The following is a 13351-nucleotide window of genomic DNA, read 5'->3' as shown; positions in this document are numbered from 1 at the left end:
CGGTTGCTGGCAGATCTATACTTTGTGGGGTCTATGAAAACCAAACAATAAAAAACATGGTTCTAGTAAAATTCCAATGAAGGCAAACTTTCTTATAAAGACTGACAAGTCCTTTTTTCAGAACATTTGCTCTCGAGACACAGCTTCTTTTGGCTACAATATTGAGGCAGAATAAAAAAAAAATCAATTTATACTAATTTGAGAGTAAGCAAACAGTTTTCTCTAAGCTATCATGCAAATATGAATTTAGAAACAACTTTTTTATTGTCCTAATTATATCTACAGAGGCAGTAGGTACAGATGAGCTTGGTCCCTCTTCAAGGCAGGTATCGGATGCCAGGTTCTGGAAGCTTGGGCTTACTGCAAAGAAGGAAAATAACATATCCTAGCCTAATAAGCAAACGCCAATATTTTTTGTAATACTACAGAAGTTGCATTACTTCTTTTGGTACGTAATCATAGTCAAATGGCTTTAAGTGGCTTACATCAGTAATTTTTTTGCCACATTGGTCCCACGTTAGAAAACTTTATAGGGCACCTCAAATACTTTTCTACCATCACTTCTCCACCTAATGCTCTCTTGCTCCCCCCCCCCCCTCCCTTGACGGTGCTTGCCATGCTTTGGCATATATGTTGCTTTAATAGTATGGCTGTCATATTACCTAAAGATATTAACCAATGAAGTGAGGGGAACAGAGATCTTATGTCTTTTCTGGGCTTCAATAGATTTTTGCACATACTATGATCTGTTCAGCTCCTCCACTAAGTCTGACCATTGGTGTCATCACTGTAAATGCTTCCACTTCTGCTCCAGCACTGACCTAGAATAAACTAGCACTACAGTCTCACAACTACATATGGGCACCAAGAAAGACAGAGGTTACAGTGAGCCAGGAAAGTTGACGGCCATCAAATATATATATATATATATATATATATATATATATATATATATATAACTTACCTACATATGGGTGACAAAACCCACTTCTCACTTCCTGCCCCACAAATCAGATGATGATGATAATAGCGGGGTATTGTGTACCAAAATCACAATAAAATTATAAGGGACAGTGTTGCAGATGGCTCCAGAAATTTCTACACTCTAAATCAAAGTACATGAACTTCTAGCATTTTTTTCTCTATTGAAATCCAACCACGGTGGCTGAGGTTCGATTCTGCAACTTCTAGATGACCTTGTTGTGCCCCACAGCTGCTGCACCACCTCAGCTGGTCCTCACATTCTGAGGATAACACATAATAATTTAAATAGAGAAAAAGGAATGGACCGAAAGCATTATATGATAACAAGGCACCCCACAATGAAGAGCTTTCGGAACAATCGGGGTTATTTAACGTGCTCTTAAATATAAGTACAGCAGCCTCTAGCACTTTGCCTGCATTAAATTACGACCACCACGACTGGAATCGAACTCGCGTCTTTCAGGTGAGAAACTGAACACTATAACTATTGTGCCGCTGTGATGGCATATCCGCTTGAGATCCAGCAATGGGAAATTTGTCCAGCAACGGAACAAAGTTCGTGATAGCTTTTAAAGCTTTAAAATGCTTAGCTCCTCATTGGAAGCACTTTTATGGCCTTTGGACTCGTAGTGCCATTAAGCGAATATTATTGAAGTTGCTACGTTTCCCACCTTCGCAGGACTGTTGAAAATGGAGGGATCAAGCCTGAGCGTCTTTTGCGGCTATCGCAAAGAAAGTAGGTTAGTTTTAGTACGAATTCTTGCATGTACGAACGCATACAAAACTAAGAAACACTTACGCGAACCTTGATATAACCAAACCAGATGTAACAAAATACAATCAGCTATAACAAAGTAAATGAATATTAGTCTTGCAATAGATATAGTGTAGAGAACATACCTTTTACAATTATTTTCGGACAAAACAAAGTTATTTTTGTGCAAGATGCAACTTCGTTGTAACGAAGTTTGAGTCTATTCAGGTGCCCATAGCCCCTGGTCTCACAAAAGCTCCGTTAGAGTCCTAATGCTCGATAGTTGCATCTGAGTCGTTCTCCTTTCTCATAGTGCCAGCTATTTATTGTGATAATACAATGAGCAACTTGCTTTGGCACAGTAACATAAGATACAGAAAAATGATGTGGTACTTTTCACCTTTGCTCTCACAAGAATGATTTCTAAAAATTAACGAAAATTCATGACCTTAAATTCACTCTGGGCCTCGGGAGGATACGACACATACCACGGTAAAAATGATCCAACACTGATGCATTACCCTTTGGCTCCTTCTCCCGCTTCGATTTTCTCCATCGGTTTAGTGCCGTCAAAAAGGAGTTTTGGGTAATCAACCTCCCTCCTAGCGTCTCTGGTGTAGTAGTAGTTGCCGGAGAGCTTGCATGCCGGACCAGGTGGCAGATTCGGAGGAGGTGGAGACCTTCAGAGAAGGAAGCAAAGAGCTCCTTTAGCGACAAGCCCAAGAAAATACTATTTGTTACAATTGTGAGACTTTTTAACCCTTTTGCTACCCAAAAACTTAAACCACCTTCTGTTCGATCTGGCCCAAAACTGAAGAAAGCCCTGCTCAAGTGAAAAAAAGTTTACTTACTTTTTATACATGGTGCATAATGTAGCAAGACATGAACGCGTGAAAGAAATTACAAAAGAACTTGCCAAGCTGTGCCTGACCACAGACAACTGTGATGATGTTGCGTTGTCAGGGCCATCAACGATAAAAAGCTTCCCCTTTACGCTCAAAAAGAAGACATTGAGTTTGCTTATATTGCAATTTCAGTAAGCACAGTACACACCGACACCTATCTTATGGGCAGGCCTGCGTGTACAACTAATTTCAAACAGGAACTCATCTCTGGGAAATTATGGTCAGGAGCGATTTCGGGGGATGCCTACTGGCCTGGTCGCAACCAACAATGCAAATGTCGTGTCGATACAAGAACGTAGTCGTAATGAAAGGTGCCTCAAGGAATGGCACGTACACAAATTTTGCCACGCGTAGTATGTCCGTTATGAAAGATGGTACAGTGGCTTTGTGTAGTTCTTGGCACTTCCTTGTGCGCACGATTTCCCTGCTCATGCACTTGCTTTCGCTTCAACTGCACATGCGTTAAGGGCTGTAAGCTGCGTAACATACTAACGCAGGGCACTTTCATGAACACTGACAGAACTGGCTATGGCGGCTTTTTGTGTGTGTGTGTTCGCAAATTCTTTATATAAGTGCTCTCCTGCATTTTTGTCTTTTTTTTTCTTTTCTACACAAGGTGTTGGGAACAGACTATAGGAAACTGGCAGACATGTTTGCAAACTATGCTCCAACTTGAAAGAAACATGCGTGACAGGAGATGCTGATTCATGCCGTCTGTGTCCCAGTACTGACTAACTCTTCGGATGGCTCAGTAAACAGCTGCCATCGTGTTTTTCTTAATTCTAAGGAAACTTTTCAAAATGACTGCCTCATGAAGACGACATCAAACGAAAATACACTGCAGACTACTTCACTGCCAAAACAAAATGGGTGAGTATTTGTACTGGTAAACACCGCAGTTTCCTGACTGCAGACAAATGCTCGTTATAAGGCACTTAGTGATGATATAAGTAATACCACAACAGCAGCAAAGTTCACGGTGCTTGTATAACGCTATGTTGTGCATATCCCACGAATGTGTGTCTCTCTCTCTCTCTCTCTCTCTCTCACACACACACACACACACACACACACACACACACACACACACACACACACACACACACACACACACACACACACACACACACACACACACACACACACACACACACGAAACGAAACGAGCACCCTTGTAATATCTCACTTTCTAAGCGATATAGTGAAATTTTACTGGGTTGTAGTTGCTCTTGGTGCATAGGCGGGTACGAAGGCGTCCTTACCTTAACGAACAAGAAACCGTTTTCAACAATCATTAACCATGTTTACTCCGGGAAAGTCGCAGGATTGGAGATGTAATTCAGCACTGCGTCAACGAAAAGCTAAAGCAGCAGGTCACCAACAAAAAATAACGACTGCAGTACGGCGATCTTACCGCGAGGAGATCTCGTCCGGGAATCTTAGTTGGCCATTCGGATGCCTCTGCAAGAGAAACATTAAAACAATGTTCGAGTAAGCGAAAGTACACGAACTTCTCGAAAACCAGGCGCATGCAGCAGACACCCGCTCACAGCCAACATAACGCGATTCCGCGCGAACCTCGCGCGCTTAATTACGGATTAACGGAGATAGCAAATGTGGCGTCTTACTCCGAGCAGAAAATCTCGAACTAGACGAATCGCTGGCGAAACACTGCGGTGCGCCGACATTGCCTTTGCTGTCCTTCAATCCTTCCTCCGTGTTCAATCCTCTCCTTCGTCCACAGTGGATTGGCTCGGACGGTCAGAAAACTTGACTTGGATTGTAGTAAAATTTGTAGATTGAAGCAACGACGAGGCGTTGGCTGAAGCATTAAGTAAAAGCTTGTTAAACTAACACATTTGAATAAAATGTTTTGTGAATTTAGTATAATTTTATATAGATAATATATGTAAAACTAAATAACCTGACTGGTTTGTGTTTAAATAACACTTCAGACATTAGTTATCTCTGAGTCTTAAACACATATCTTAAAGCCCGTGGTTTTATGCGTTAAAAAGCAACTAATACGTCATGACTGCCATGTTTTTTGTGAGTGCACTTTTAGCGCCTTCTGTTGGTGGCCGGCTGGAACTATCGGTGGCTAGAGCATTGGACGCGTCTTCGGCTGAGGCTCTCTTCCTTTCGCTTGCCAGCCATCAGCATGGATAAAGTCAAATTGGCACGTGTGAGTACAAATACACGTTTATTTTCGTTTCATTCGTGTTCTAATGCAATAAAGTCCTGGTTGATCGCTCAATTTTGTGGCTTGGAACGTTACCGTGCGCACAATTCGTGCCGAAATGTTTCTCTACGTTCTTGTCTCGAAGGGAAGCGGTTAGGCTTAAGCGTGCCGGGAGCCTCGTGCACTGTTGTGACGGGTTTGTTTTTCCGTTGCATTTGCAGGTGACCAAGGTTTTGGGCCGCACCGGATCCCAGGGACAGTGTACCCAGGTAAGTTGTCGTAAATTTCAGGAGACTTGCGTAGAGCGTGGTGTTTCGGCAGCATGTTGCCTTGTGTCTACTGGAGCATCCACAAATGCGCTCGTTGAAGTCTTGGCGAAAGCTTGCCAGCCTGAAAACCTGATATTGCTGGGTCTCCCGTACGATGGTCATATTCTTTGTGTATTCGCGAAGCGGCGCTTCGAGTTCCGGAACATTGTTGACCCAACACCTCTTTATCCTCGAGGTATTCCCAACGTGGACTCGCCTGTTGCGAGATGAGCAAACGAATACACCTGTGTCGTACATTACTTTCTTTGGACGGCAGCGTTATATGTAGCAATAGAATGCCTGACGTCGAACTTGGCCCTTAAGAAAGCCCTAAAAAATAGCACGCGTAATTGCCTGCCAATTTCAAGTATGACTAACGCACAAGTGACTAACGGAACAAGAACAGGTGTCGCTTGCCAAGCTGTGCCTGACCACAGACAACTGTGACGATGTTGCGTTGTCAGGGCCATCAACGATAAAAAGCTTCCCCTTTACGCTCAAAAAGAAGACATTGAGTTTGCTTATATTGCAATTTCAGTAAGCACAGTACACACCGACACCCATCTTATGGGCAGGCCTGCGTGTACAACTAATTTCAAACAGGAACTCATCTCTGGGAAATTATGGTCAGGAGCGATCTCGGGGGATGCCTACTGGCCTGGTCGCAACCAACAATGCAAATGTGTCGATACAAGAACGTAGTCGTAATGAAAGATGCCTCAAGGAATGCCACGTACACAAATTTTGCCACGCGTAGTATGTCCGTTATGAAAGATGCTTATGAAAGATGTTCGTTTTGCTTGCTGGTTTCGTTGATATTAACAGTTCTTTAAATGCTTGTTATACTCGGGATAGCCGAAAGTTTGTACGCGTAAACAGTACAAATCCTGATTCATCGTCGCAGGTATTGTGTTACGCAACCCTGAAGTGCTTCATTTGCGAGATAATTAAAAAAAAAACAGGGAGCAATGATGGAAGTACTAGTACCAACTCGCTAAGCATAAACACGGGAAGTGCAAATATTTTTAGCGTCAATTTAAGTGGGCTAGTTGCTAATAATTCACTATTTTAGGTAAAACATTTATGCTAAGGGTGGCTAAAAAATGAAAGAACCACCACGTGAAAAGCAAATGTGTGAGCACGCTATCTCATTGACTATAAAGTATCTCAATCTTCATCAGTTGCTCTGTACAGATTAACTAATGAGTGGCTTTGCATAGGGGCTCGTTAGTTCATTTCATTTTACTTGTGCACCTTCAAGTAATATTTGCCTTGAATACCAAGGTCACGCTTGTCTAATGAGAACTCAACTGCAGCAGTGTACGCTTTCGACTGACGATGCAAAAAAAAGCTAGCAATACACTTGCTGTGAGCACTTCATTGCAATATTTCTTGTTGGTGTACTAAAAGCTTGCTTGTGGACAGTGCGGGAGGTTTATATCGGGAATAGCACATTTCGGGAAAGTTATGGGTTCGAGAAAATGGTAGTCTCAACCAGTGTTTCTATTATTGGGATGTCGTGGTTTCATTGGGTTATTCTAGAGGCTGATGAACATTGCAACAAACCTGAAAGGTGCCAGGCTGAATCAGCCCGAAAACTGCATGCCAGGGGTGGCCACTAAACGAAAAGAAGTTCGTCAGGCACAACGTCAAAGCACCACATGCTTCACTAAATGCTTTGCTTGCCCCCCTCCCTCCCCCTTCCCCACTTGATCATAAGAGGGCTCTTTGATATCAATAGTTAATAAAAAGTTCCACCATCTACAATGATGGACGATATAGAACAACCATTCCTAAACGGTGGTCTACAGTTGCACACTTGCTGCATACAACTTTGTGGGACCTCACCGGAACTGATCAAGGGCGTTTGTGCAGGTCCGTGTGGAGTTCCTGGACGAGTCCAACCGATCCATCATCCGTAACGTCAAGGGCCCAGTTCGTGAAGGCGACATCCTTACCCTGCTCGAGTCTGAGAGGGAAGCCAGGAGGTTAAGATGAGTGTGAGTATTGACAGGCACTAAGCTATGAAATTCACTCATTAGTGTCATATCTTCTCTAATGATGTGTGCCAGAAATGTTGGCAAAGAGTCGGCATTGAAGTGAGCTATTGACATTGCATTGCTGAGTAACTCAGGGGACGAATTGCAACTCATGATTACGGAGTTAGACAAGGAGAGCAGAAAGGTGGGTCTTAAAATTAATCTGAAGAAAACAAAAGTAATGTACAACAACCTCAAAAAAGAGCATCACTTCGAGATAGGTAATAGTGCACTTCAAGTTGTAAAAGACTATGTCTACTTAGGGCAGCTAATAACCGCAGAACCGAACCGTGAGATTGAAGTAACTAGAAGAATAAGAATGGGGTGGAGCACATTTGGCAAGCACTCTCAAATTGTGACAGGTAGATTGCCACTATCCCTCAAGAGGAAGGTATATAACAGCTGTATCTTGCCGGTACTTAGCTACGGAGCAGAAACCTGGAGACTTACAAACAGGGTTCAGCTTAAATTGAGGACGACACAGTGAATAACGGAAAGAAAAATGGTAGGTGTAACCTTAAGGGACAAGAAGAGAGCAGAGTGGATTAGGGAATAGACAGGGGTTAAGGATATCATAGTTGAAATCAAGAAGAGGAAATGGACATGGGCCGGGCATGTAGCGCGTAAACAGGATAACCGCTGGTCATTAAGTGTAACTAACTGGATTCTCAGAGAAGGCAAGCGGGTTAGGGGGAGACAGAAGGTTAGGTGGGCAGATGACATTAAGAAGTTTGCAGGTATAAATTGGCAGCAGCAAGCACAAGTCCGAGTTAACTGGCGGAACATGGGAGAAGCCTTTGTCCTGCAGTGGACGTAGTCAGGCTGATGATGATGATGATTTCAGGGCACTACTTGAACATGCACATCTACTTTTTCATTAATTTGCCTCCAAGACTGGGAAAACTTGGAAGGCAGACGTTTGTTGCTGTCTTTTGCAACTTGGCAGCCAACCACGCCAACATTAGCAATCTCATGTTGAAAAACAAGCTTAAAAGCAGCCTGTCAAAGGTTTTTGCTACGGTAGCTTGATGAAGCTTGCAAAATACTGCTTGTGGTGGTGGGAAACCTGTGCCATTGGTGCTAAAAGGGTCTTTTTTTTTTTGTCCAATTTGTGCCATTACTGCACCGTAGGGTGGGTTTGGAACTGAAAGATGCTGACAGCATGCATGATGAGCGGATATTGCCTAATGGTCACCATCTTGTACTTGTGCTGCTGCAAAAGCATGGAATTGGCCTATCAATTCTTCTGATTTCTGCGCGATTGTGGTGGTGCCTTTTCTGGTAAACATCGGCGAAAAATGAAAGCGATGTGGCGGCTTTAAAATTGCACCAGTATGACTTATCGTTGACAAAATCCTACGTGTGTGGCATAACGCCGCTGTTAGCCTACTGCACGCTTTTAATAGCCGGCAGCTACCTGAGAGCGCTGAGGTGCTGATCGCTGCCGTCTCAATCGTGAGGGACCGTTTTCAGTGTGCACAGCTTTGCAGAAACAAAAGCAGCTAGCTTTTGCGGAGTTGAGTGTTGGGGATTGTGGGGACCTAGACAGCAAGTGTAGCACACTCTTTCATGAGGTGACAACTCCAACGCACCTCCGTCCACTGCCAGGACCGCCAGAGCATCTCTTGCAGAAAGCTTGCATCGTCATGTTAATTCAAGAGACCTCTCGCCACGTCCGTGCACAGTCTGAAGCAGAGTGGGCACAAGCGGCTCGGCACATTGTATTTGCCAAGTAGGCAAAGCGCTGCACACAACTAGCCAGTAGACGGTCGGCTCCCTGTGGCCGTACTGCATCTCTAAAAGACTGTGCCAGTTTTCACTAAGCAGCAGGTCATGGTAGATATTTATCACGGGCAGCCGAATATGTCCATTTTTGTCGCTATGTCAGTCACTCTGTTGGCTGCGTATCTCGGACTCTGCAGTAGTTTCGAAATTCTCTTTGGTGTCGCCACCGCGTGCCATGTGACGGACGTGCAAGAATGCGAATCGTATCTGGACATTGGCAAAAAGAAAGTGATAGCTTCGTGGTGGGTAGTTTAGGCAAGATTTGCTGTGCCACTATATTTATGACGGTGCACCTAAAGAAATACAAATCGGTACTTGGTCATAGGCGTTTGCATGGGGGAAGGGCGGGGACTCAAAGCCAGCCCCATATATTGACAAATAGGGAGGTGGTCGTGAGGGCGGAGGGGACGCTGCGACGAACCTCTGCCCTCCCCTGAAGGGTAACCCTGCGCACGCCTATATACTTTGTGGTTAATGCATACTACGTTTAATGCGTAGTTAGCCGCGTTCCCAGCAGCTTCTCTGCATGTATGTACATATTAACAAGGTTTCACTGTAACGAGCTATGAGTGTGTCTGTGTGTGCATGTTTGTATGTGTGTGCGCTGCTGTGAAGTTCATGCCGCAGATAGCTTGTCTGTGCAATATCCATCACTCTCTTATGTCACCGCTTCTGTACATAATCCTACTTTTGTTTATTTTGTGGGCTTGCTGCTTTTGTGTTAATGGTTATGTAAACTGAGTGAGCAATAAACTAAATTAAAGCTAAATTTTCTTCCTCTGTGTGTGTCATGGTAAGCCAGTGCATGATTTAATCACAGGTAGCTGCTTCGAAAGCAGATTTTGCCTGTTCCGAAATGCTTGCAGGCATTCCCGCCACTGAGCTTGTGACGTGGACATAGATAGAAGTTCTGTGACATATTTATTACATGACAGATTGAACTTGAAATGCTCAAGTTTTACTGCGTAAGCTGTTGACAAGAGTACGCATTTGTTTTGCAGGGTAATGAGTTGTGGTGAATGCATTAAAGGAGTATTGGCACGAATGTTCGCTGCCGAGACGGCTTGCAATGTCGATTCCTGTGAACGTTTGTATATCTGCAAAATATCAACATAAATATAGCTTGGAACGTATTTGAATTGATTTTGAAGTTTGCGTCAGCGCTCAACTCCGTCGTGTCATTGACATGTTTGAAGTGGACCCCTTCGGAACCCCCCTACTTCCCTCACGTCACCTTGCTGCAGTCAATAAAACAAGTTCTGTAAATTTTAGTTTGCTGCATTTGTTCCCGCAGTCTATACTTCTCGGTGGCAAGTTTGTGGCCGTGGAGCAAGCTTTGAAAGTTTTGTGTGTGGCAACACTGCTGTCCCATTTCCTATTCGAAAGTAATTCTTGGTGCGAACCGTGCGGATGCGTGTCGCAGTTCTGTGTGCTGATGTGGTCGAGAGCTGGCCACGCTAAATGGCGATGGTTGCACCCGGTGGCTTCTCATTTTCGGAACTCTCTCAAACTGAGACTGGTCGATACTAAGGAGCCTGTAAATAATTATTTGTTGCATGCTGCAGCAAGCGATGTGTCATTTTACGACTAACAGGCCCCCAGCTACACATTGCAGCAGAAAAACGTGAGGCCTAAGTTTTTGTGTCAGTATGCCTGCAAGATTCAAACTGCACTCAGACAAAAAGGTGTGCAGTGCAGCTCTGTATAAATTGGTTCAGGTGGTGTGGGTGTATTTCAGCTGGCATATCTCTTATGACTCAAGTCCTCATCTTGCTCAATGCATACTATGTAAGGGGCGTCGCTCCACAGTTTTCACACCTTGGTGTAATGTATGATGGTTTTGCCTGCTTCCACAGTTCATGCTTTGTGTGATTTTTTGACTGAAAGTACATCTGACATCCTGTGCAACGGTTGCAAATGGTTCTGGCTAACGCTTGCATAGGCTAATGCGTGATACAAACGAGCAAGCTGACAAGGAGTTCATCGTCCCTGTCGTAGCTTCATTGATGAACCACTGCATGTTTCTCCTATACGCATGATAACAGATGTGAAGTTTGAATCGATTTGTCATGCCTAGGCTTTTACCGGTCATTCTTGCCTTGTGCATGCCTCGATTGAAACCACCTTCCTGGTGACAGTGCCACCATAAATGAAAACGAACTTTTTGTCGGACCCTGGCTAATATTGCATAAACAGGGGATGGTAATGAGAACTGTCATCAATATTGTATCTAACAAAGAAAATTAACATTTAAATTGACACATCTATACATATGTAAATGGGCAGTGTGTTGCATGACATGAGTTCTTCACCAACATAATGCACTTTTTTGTATTTGCCAACCGAGGACTGCTAACATTGAATGGTTGGAAACTCTTGTTACAGTTTCCTTGATAGCTGTGGCTTGTGATTTTCTTGCTACTCCCTGTAGTTCTACTAGATATAAAAGAAATAGAATGGTGCGGTGCAGATGAAGAGGTCGAGAGTTGTAATTTTCGTTTACCTAATTTCACGTGTAGTTTCTCGAACTTGACTGTCCGTTTGAATTGCTCAAATGCTGTATGCATTATCTTCCAGACAGTGTCGCCGGAGGCTGACGGGATGGTCCTAGGCTTCACCAGTGACCGAAAATAAACATGCTACATGACTGCTTTTGTGTTGAAATCCTTCTTTGATGCGTGGTTTCTTTTTCCCTGCGACTGTGTTTCACTGTTACACTTCGCTTATACACTCTCGGCTGCGTGTTGGCATCATCGCTGTCAGACCCTGTATATGTATGGGCTACCGCTCGCTCCACAGCGCACGGCGCCACCTAATTGAGCCGTGGAAGCGTGCATCTTACGTCATAGTAGCGGCGAGCCATTGATATACACCATTTCTCACTGGCTGTACAGAAATCTTCGGGGGAGGGGGGTGTTCTCCACACAGTCGCATAATTTTACCTATTGTAGGGTGCATGGTCGTGCGCTCATTTCACAGGCGGGGAGAATATTACATATGTCTTGGGCTTTCACTGGAACAATAGTGTTGTAGTTGAAGAGCACACGAAGGTCACTTCATCTGCCCTAGAGTCCCCATTTACGAGAAGAGCGCACTTATCAAACACTGCGAAGTGACAACTGTGACACTAGTCGGTTTGCGCTCATCCTTTGTGTACTTGTGTTTCTAGCGTCTTGATGTTTGAGCAGTGTGTTGAGCTGTGAACGTTGTTAGCTCGTACTTGTTTTGTGTGTGCTTTTTCCGTGTGTGCTTTCTTGAGAAGTGCGCTGCACGTTTCGATCTGGTTGCCGTTCTTCGCGTACATTCCAATTTGTTGCTATCGCATTCATTGCTTCACCCTTGCAGCGAAACTCACTTTTTTGCTTAAAGGGCCCCGAAACCACCCAGCGGTCCAAGTTTAGTTGAGGTGAGGAAGTCGTGCTCGAATTTACAACGAATACGTAGCCGTGGGAATTTTTCGAAATGGTGCCGTAATAGCGGAGTTACATGTGTTTGATCGAAACGAGACGAACGCTTCTTTTCCTCTTTCCTACGCTACCTTCTTCCAAAACAGCTTGGCCGCTCGCTGAGTCAGCTGAGTGCCCCTTCTCATCTCGCGTTGCATACGTCACCGCTGACGCTCTGTTCGAGACAGCGTCTACTTCCGGTTGCCGCGATCCGCCACTCCAACTCCCCAGCTCGTCAACTGTGTTGTGTGTGTCATCTGGGTGTACTGATTGTTGACTAACCGCTGTTGCTGTCGTGCCGGCCCATGCACCTACGAATCATGCCCGTATGGACTCTGTTGCGTTACGGGACGCAGATGTCGATTCGCAAGCGGCAACACGATCAAGAACAGCAAGGTGCGCGCAAACAGCTGTTTGCAGAATGACCGGAAGTCTTCGGTTGTCGTTTGGCCAATCGCAAACATCAAAAGTGTTAACGTCAAGTTTCACTGGTGATGTCACACATGTCAGTGGCGGGAACCGGAAAGGAGAAGCTATTGTTTTTTCAAAATTGTGGCGCGCCCGCTACCGGTAGCGCTGCGTCGTGCATCATCGTTGATCGTGATGGCATTCTGCACGCGATGCGCTTGTTTACTTGAAATGTCTGGGAAAATATCGGAGGGGGTTTAGGGGCCCTTTAAGTGGTGGGAAGATCTTGTTTGTCTTTATACCTTGAGTGAGGTCCCCAACTACTAACATAAGTGTGGATCGATGTGCAGTTAATGAGAGGCATGGGAAGCATTGTGTGGCTTCCAGAAAGTACTGTGCGAGTGCGTAGTGCAAATACTCGGATTACAGATACTGTGGTGCTGTCCGGTAGTCTCGTGTGATACTGCTTTTCTCCTTGCCCTGTCATCTTTCACTCTCTTCGGTTATGCAGAACAACAAGACATGCCGATATTCAGTACT

At 44.5% G+C, this 13351-nt stretch overlaps 2 protein-coding genes across 3 annotated transcripts; one reads left to right on the top strand and one right to left on the bottom strand.

Moving 5' to 3' along the window:
- Positions 1–241: 241 nt before the first annotated feature.
- Positions 242–4424, bottom strand: LOC119180819 (NADH dehydrogenase [ubiquinone] 1 alpha subcomplex subunit 7). Its single transcript, XM_037431960.2, has 4 exons — positions 4272–4424; positions 4058–4104; positions 2260–2418; positions 242–360 (listed from the first exon to the last, which is right to left on the bottom strand). Exons 1-4 carry the CDS (start codon positions 4329–4331, stop codon positions 318–320), a joined length of 309 nt encoding a protein of 102 aa, XP_037287857.1. The 5' UTR covers positions 4332–4424; the 3' UTR covers positions 242–317.
- Positions 4425–4719: 295 nt separating this feature from the next.
- Positions 4720–11621, top strand: LOC142774726 (small ribosomal subunit protein eS28). Of its 2 annotated transcripts, none has more exons than XM_075875671.1 (4): positions 4720–4828; positions 5047–5094; positions 7009–7133; positions 11539–11621. In XM_075875671.1, the coding sequence occupies exons 1-3, from the start codon at positions 4805–4807 to the stop codon at positions 7129–7131; spliced, it is 195 nt and encodes a 64-aa protein (XP_075731786.1). In that variant the 5' UTR covers positions 4720–4804; the 3' UTR covers positions 7132–7133; positions 11539–11621. The 2 variants fall into 2 exon arrangements, with proteins under 2 accessions (XP_075731786.1, XP_075731785.1); XM_075875670.1 differs by having other exon boundaries at positions 11535–11621.
- The last annotated feature ends 1730 nt before the right edge of the window (positions 11622–13351 follow it).

This window comes from Rhipicephalus microplus, chromosome 10 (genome assembly GCF_043290135.1).
Source record: "Rhipicephalus microplus isolate Deutch F79 chromosome 10, USDA_Rmic, whole genome shotgun sequence".
NCBI lineage: Eukaryota > Metazoa > Arthropoda > Arachnida > Ixodida > Ixodidae > Rhipicephalus > Rhipicephalus microplus.
Note: the sequence above shows the minus strand (reverse complement) of the source record. Positions and strands in the feature narration are given on the sequence as shown.

Excerpts from the sequence above, each read along its gene's own strand:
- LOC119180819 (XM_037431960.2), bottom strand. The coding sequence starts at position 4,331 with ATGTCGGCGCACCGCAGTGTTTCGCCAGCGATTCGTCTAGTTCGAGAT. Across the intron at positions 4,105-4,271 it reads TTCGAGATTTTCTGCTCGGA|AGGCATCCGAATGGCCAACT; the intron begins GTAAGACGCCAC and ends TTTCTCTTGCAG. Across the intron at positions 361-2,259 it reads GCGGGAGAAGGAGCCAAAGG|TAAGCCCAAGCTTCCAGAAC; the intron begins GTAATGCATCAG and ends CCTTCTTTGCAG.
- LOC142774726 (XM_075875671.1), top strand. The coding sequence starts at position 4,805 with ATGGATAAAGTCAAATTGGCACGT. Across the intron at positions 4,829-5,046 it reads ATAAAGTCAAATTGGCACGT|GTGACCAAGGTTTTGGGCCG; the intron begins GTGAGTACAAAT and ends TTGCATTTGCAG. Across the intron at positions 5,095-7,008 it reads CCCAGGGACAGTGTACCCAG|GTCCGTGTGGAGTTCCTGGA; the intron begins GTAAGTTGTCGT and ends GCGTTTGTGCAG.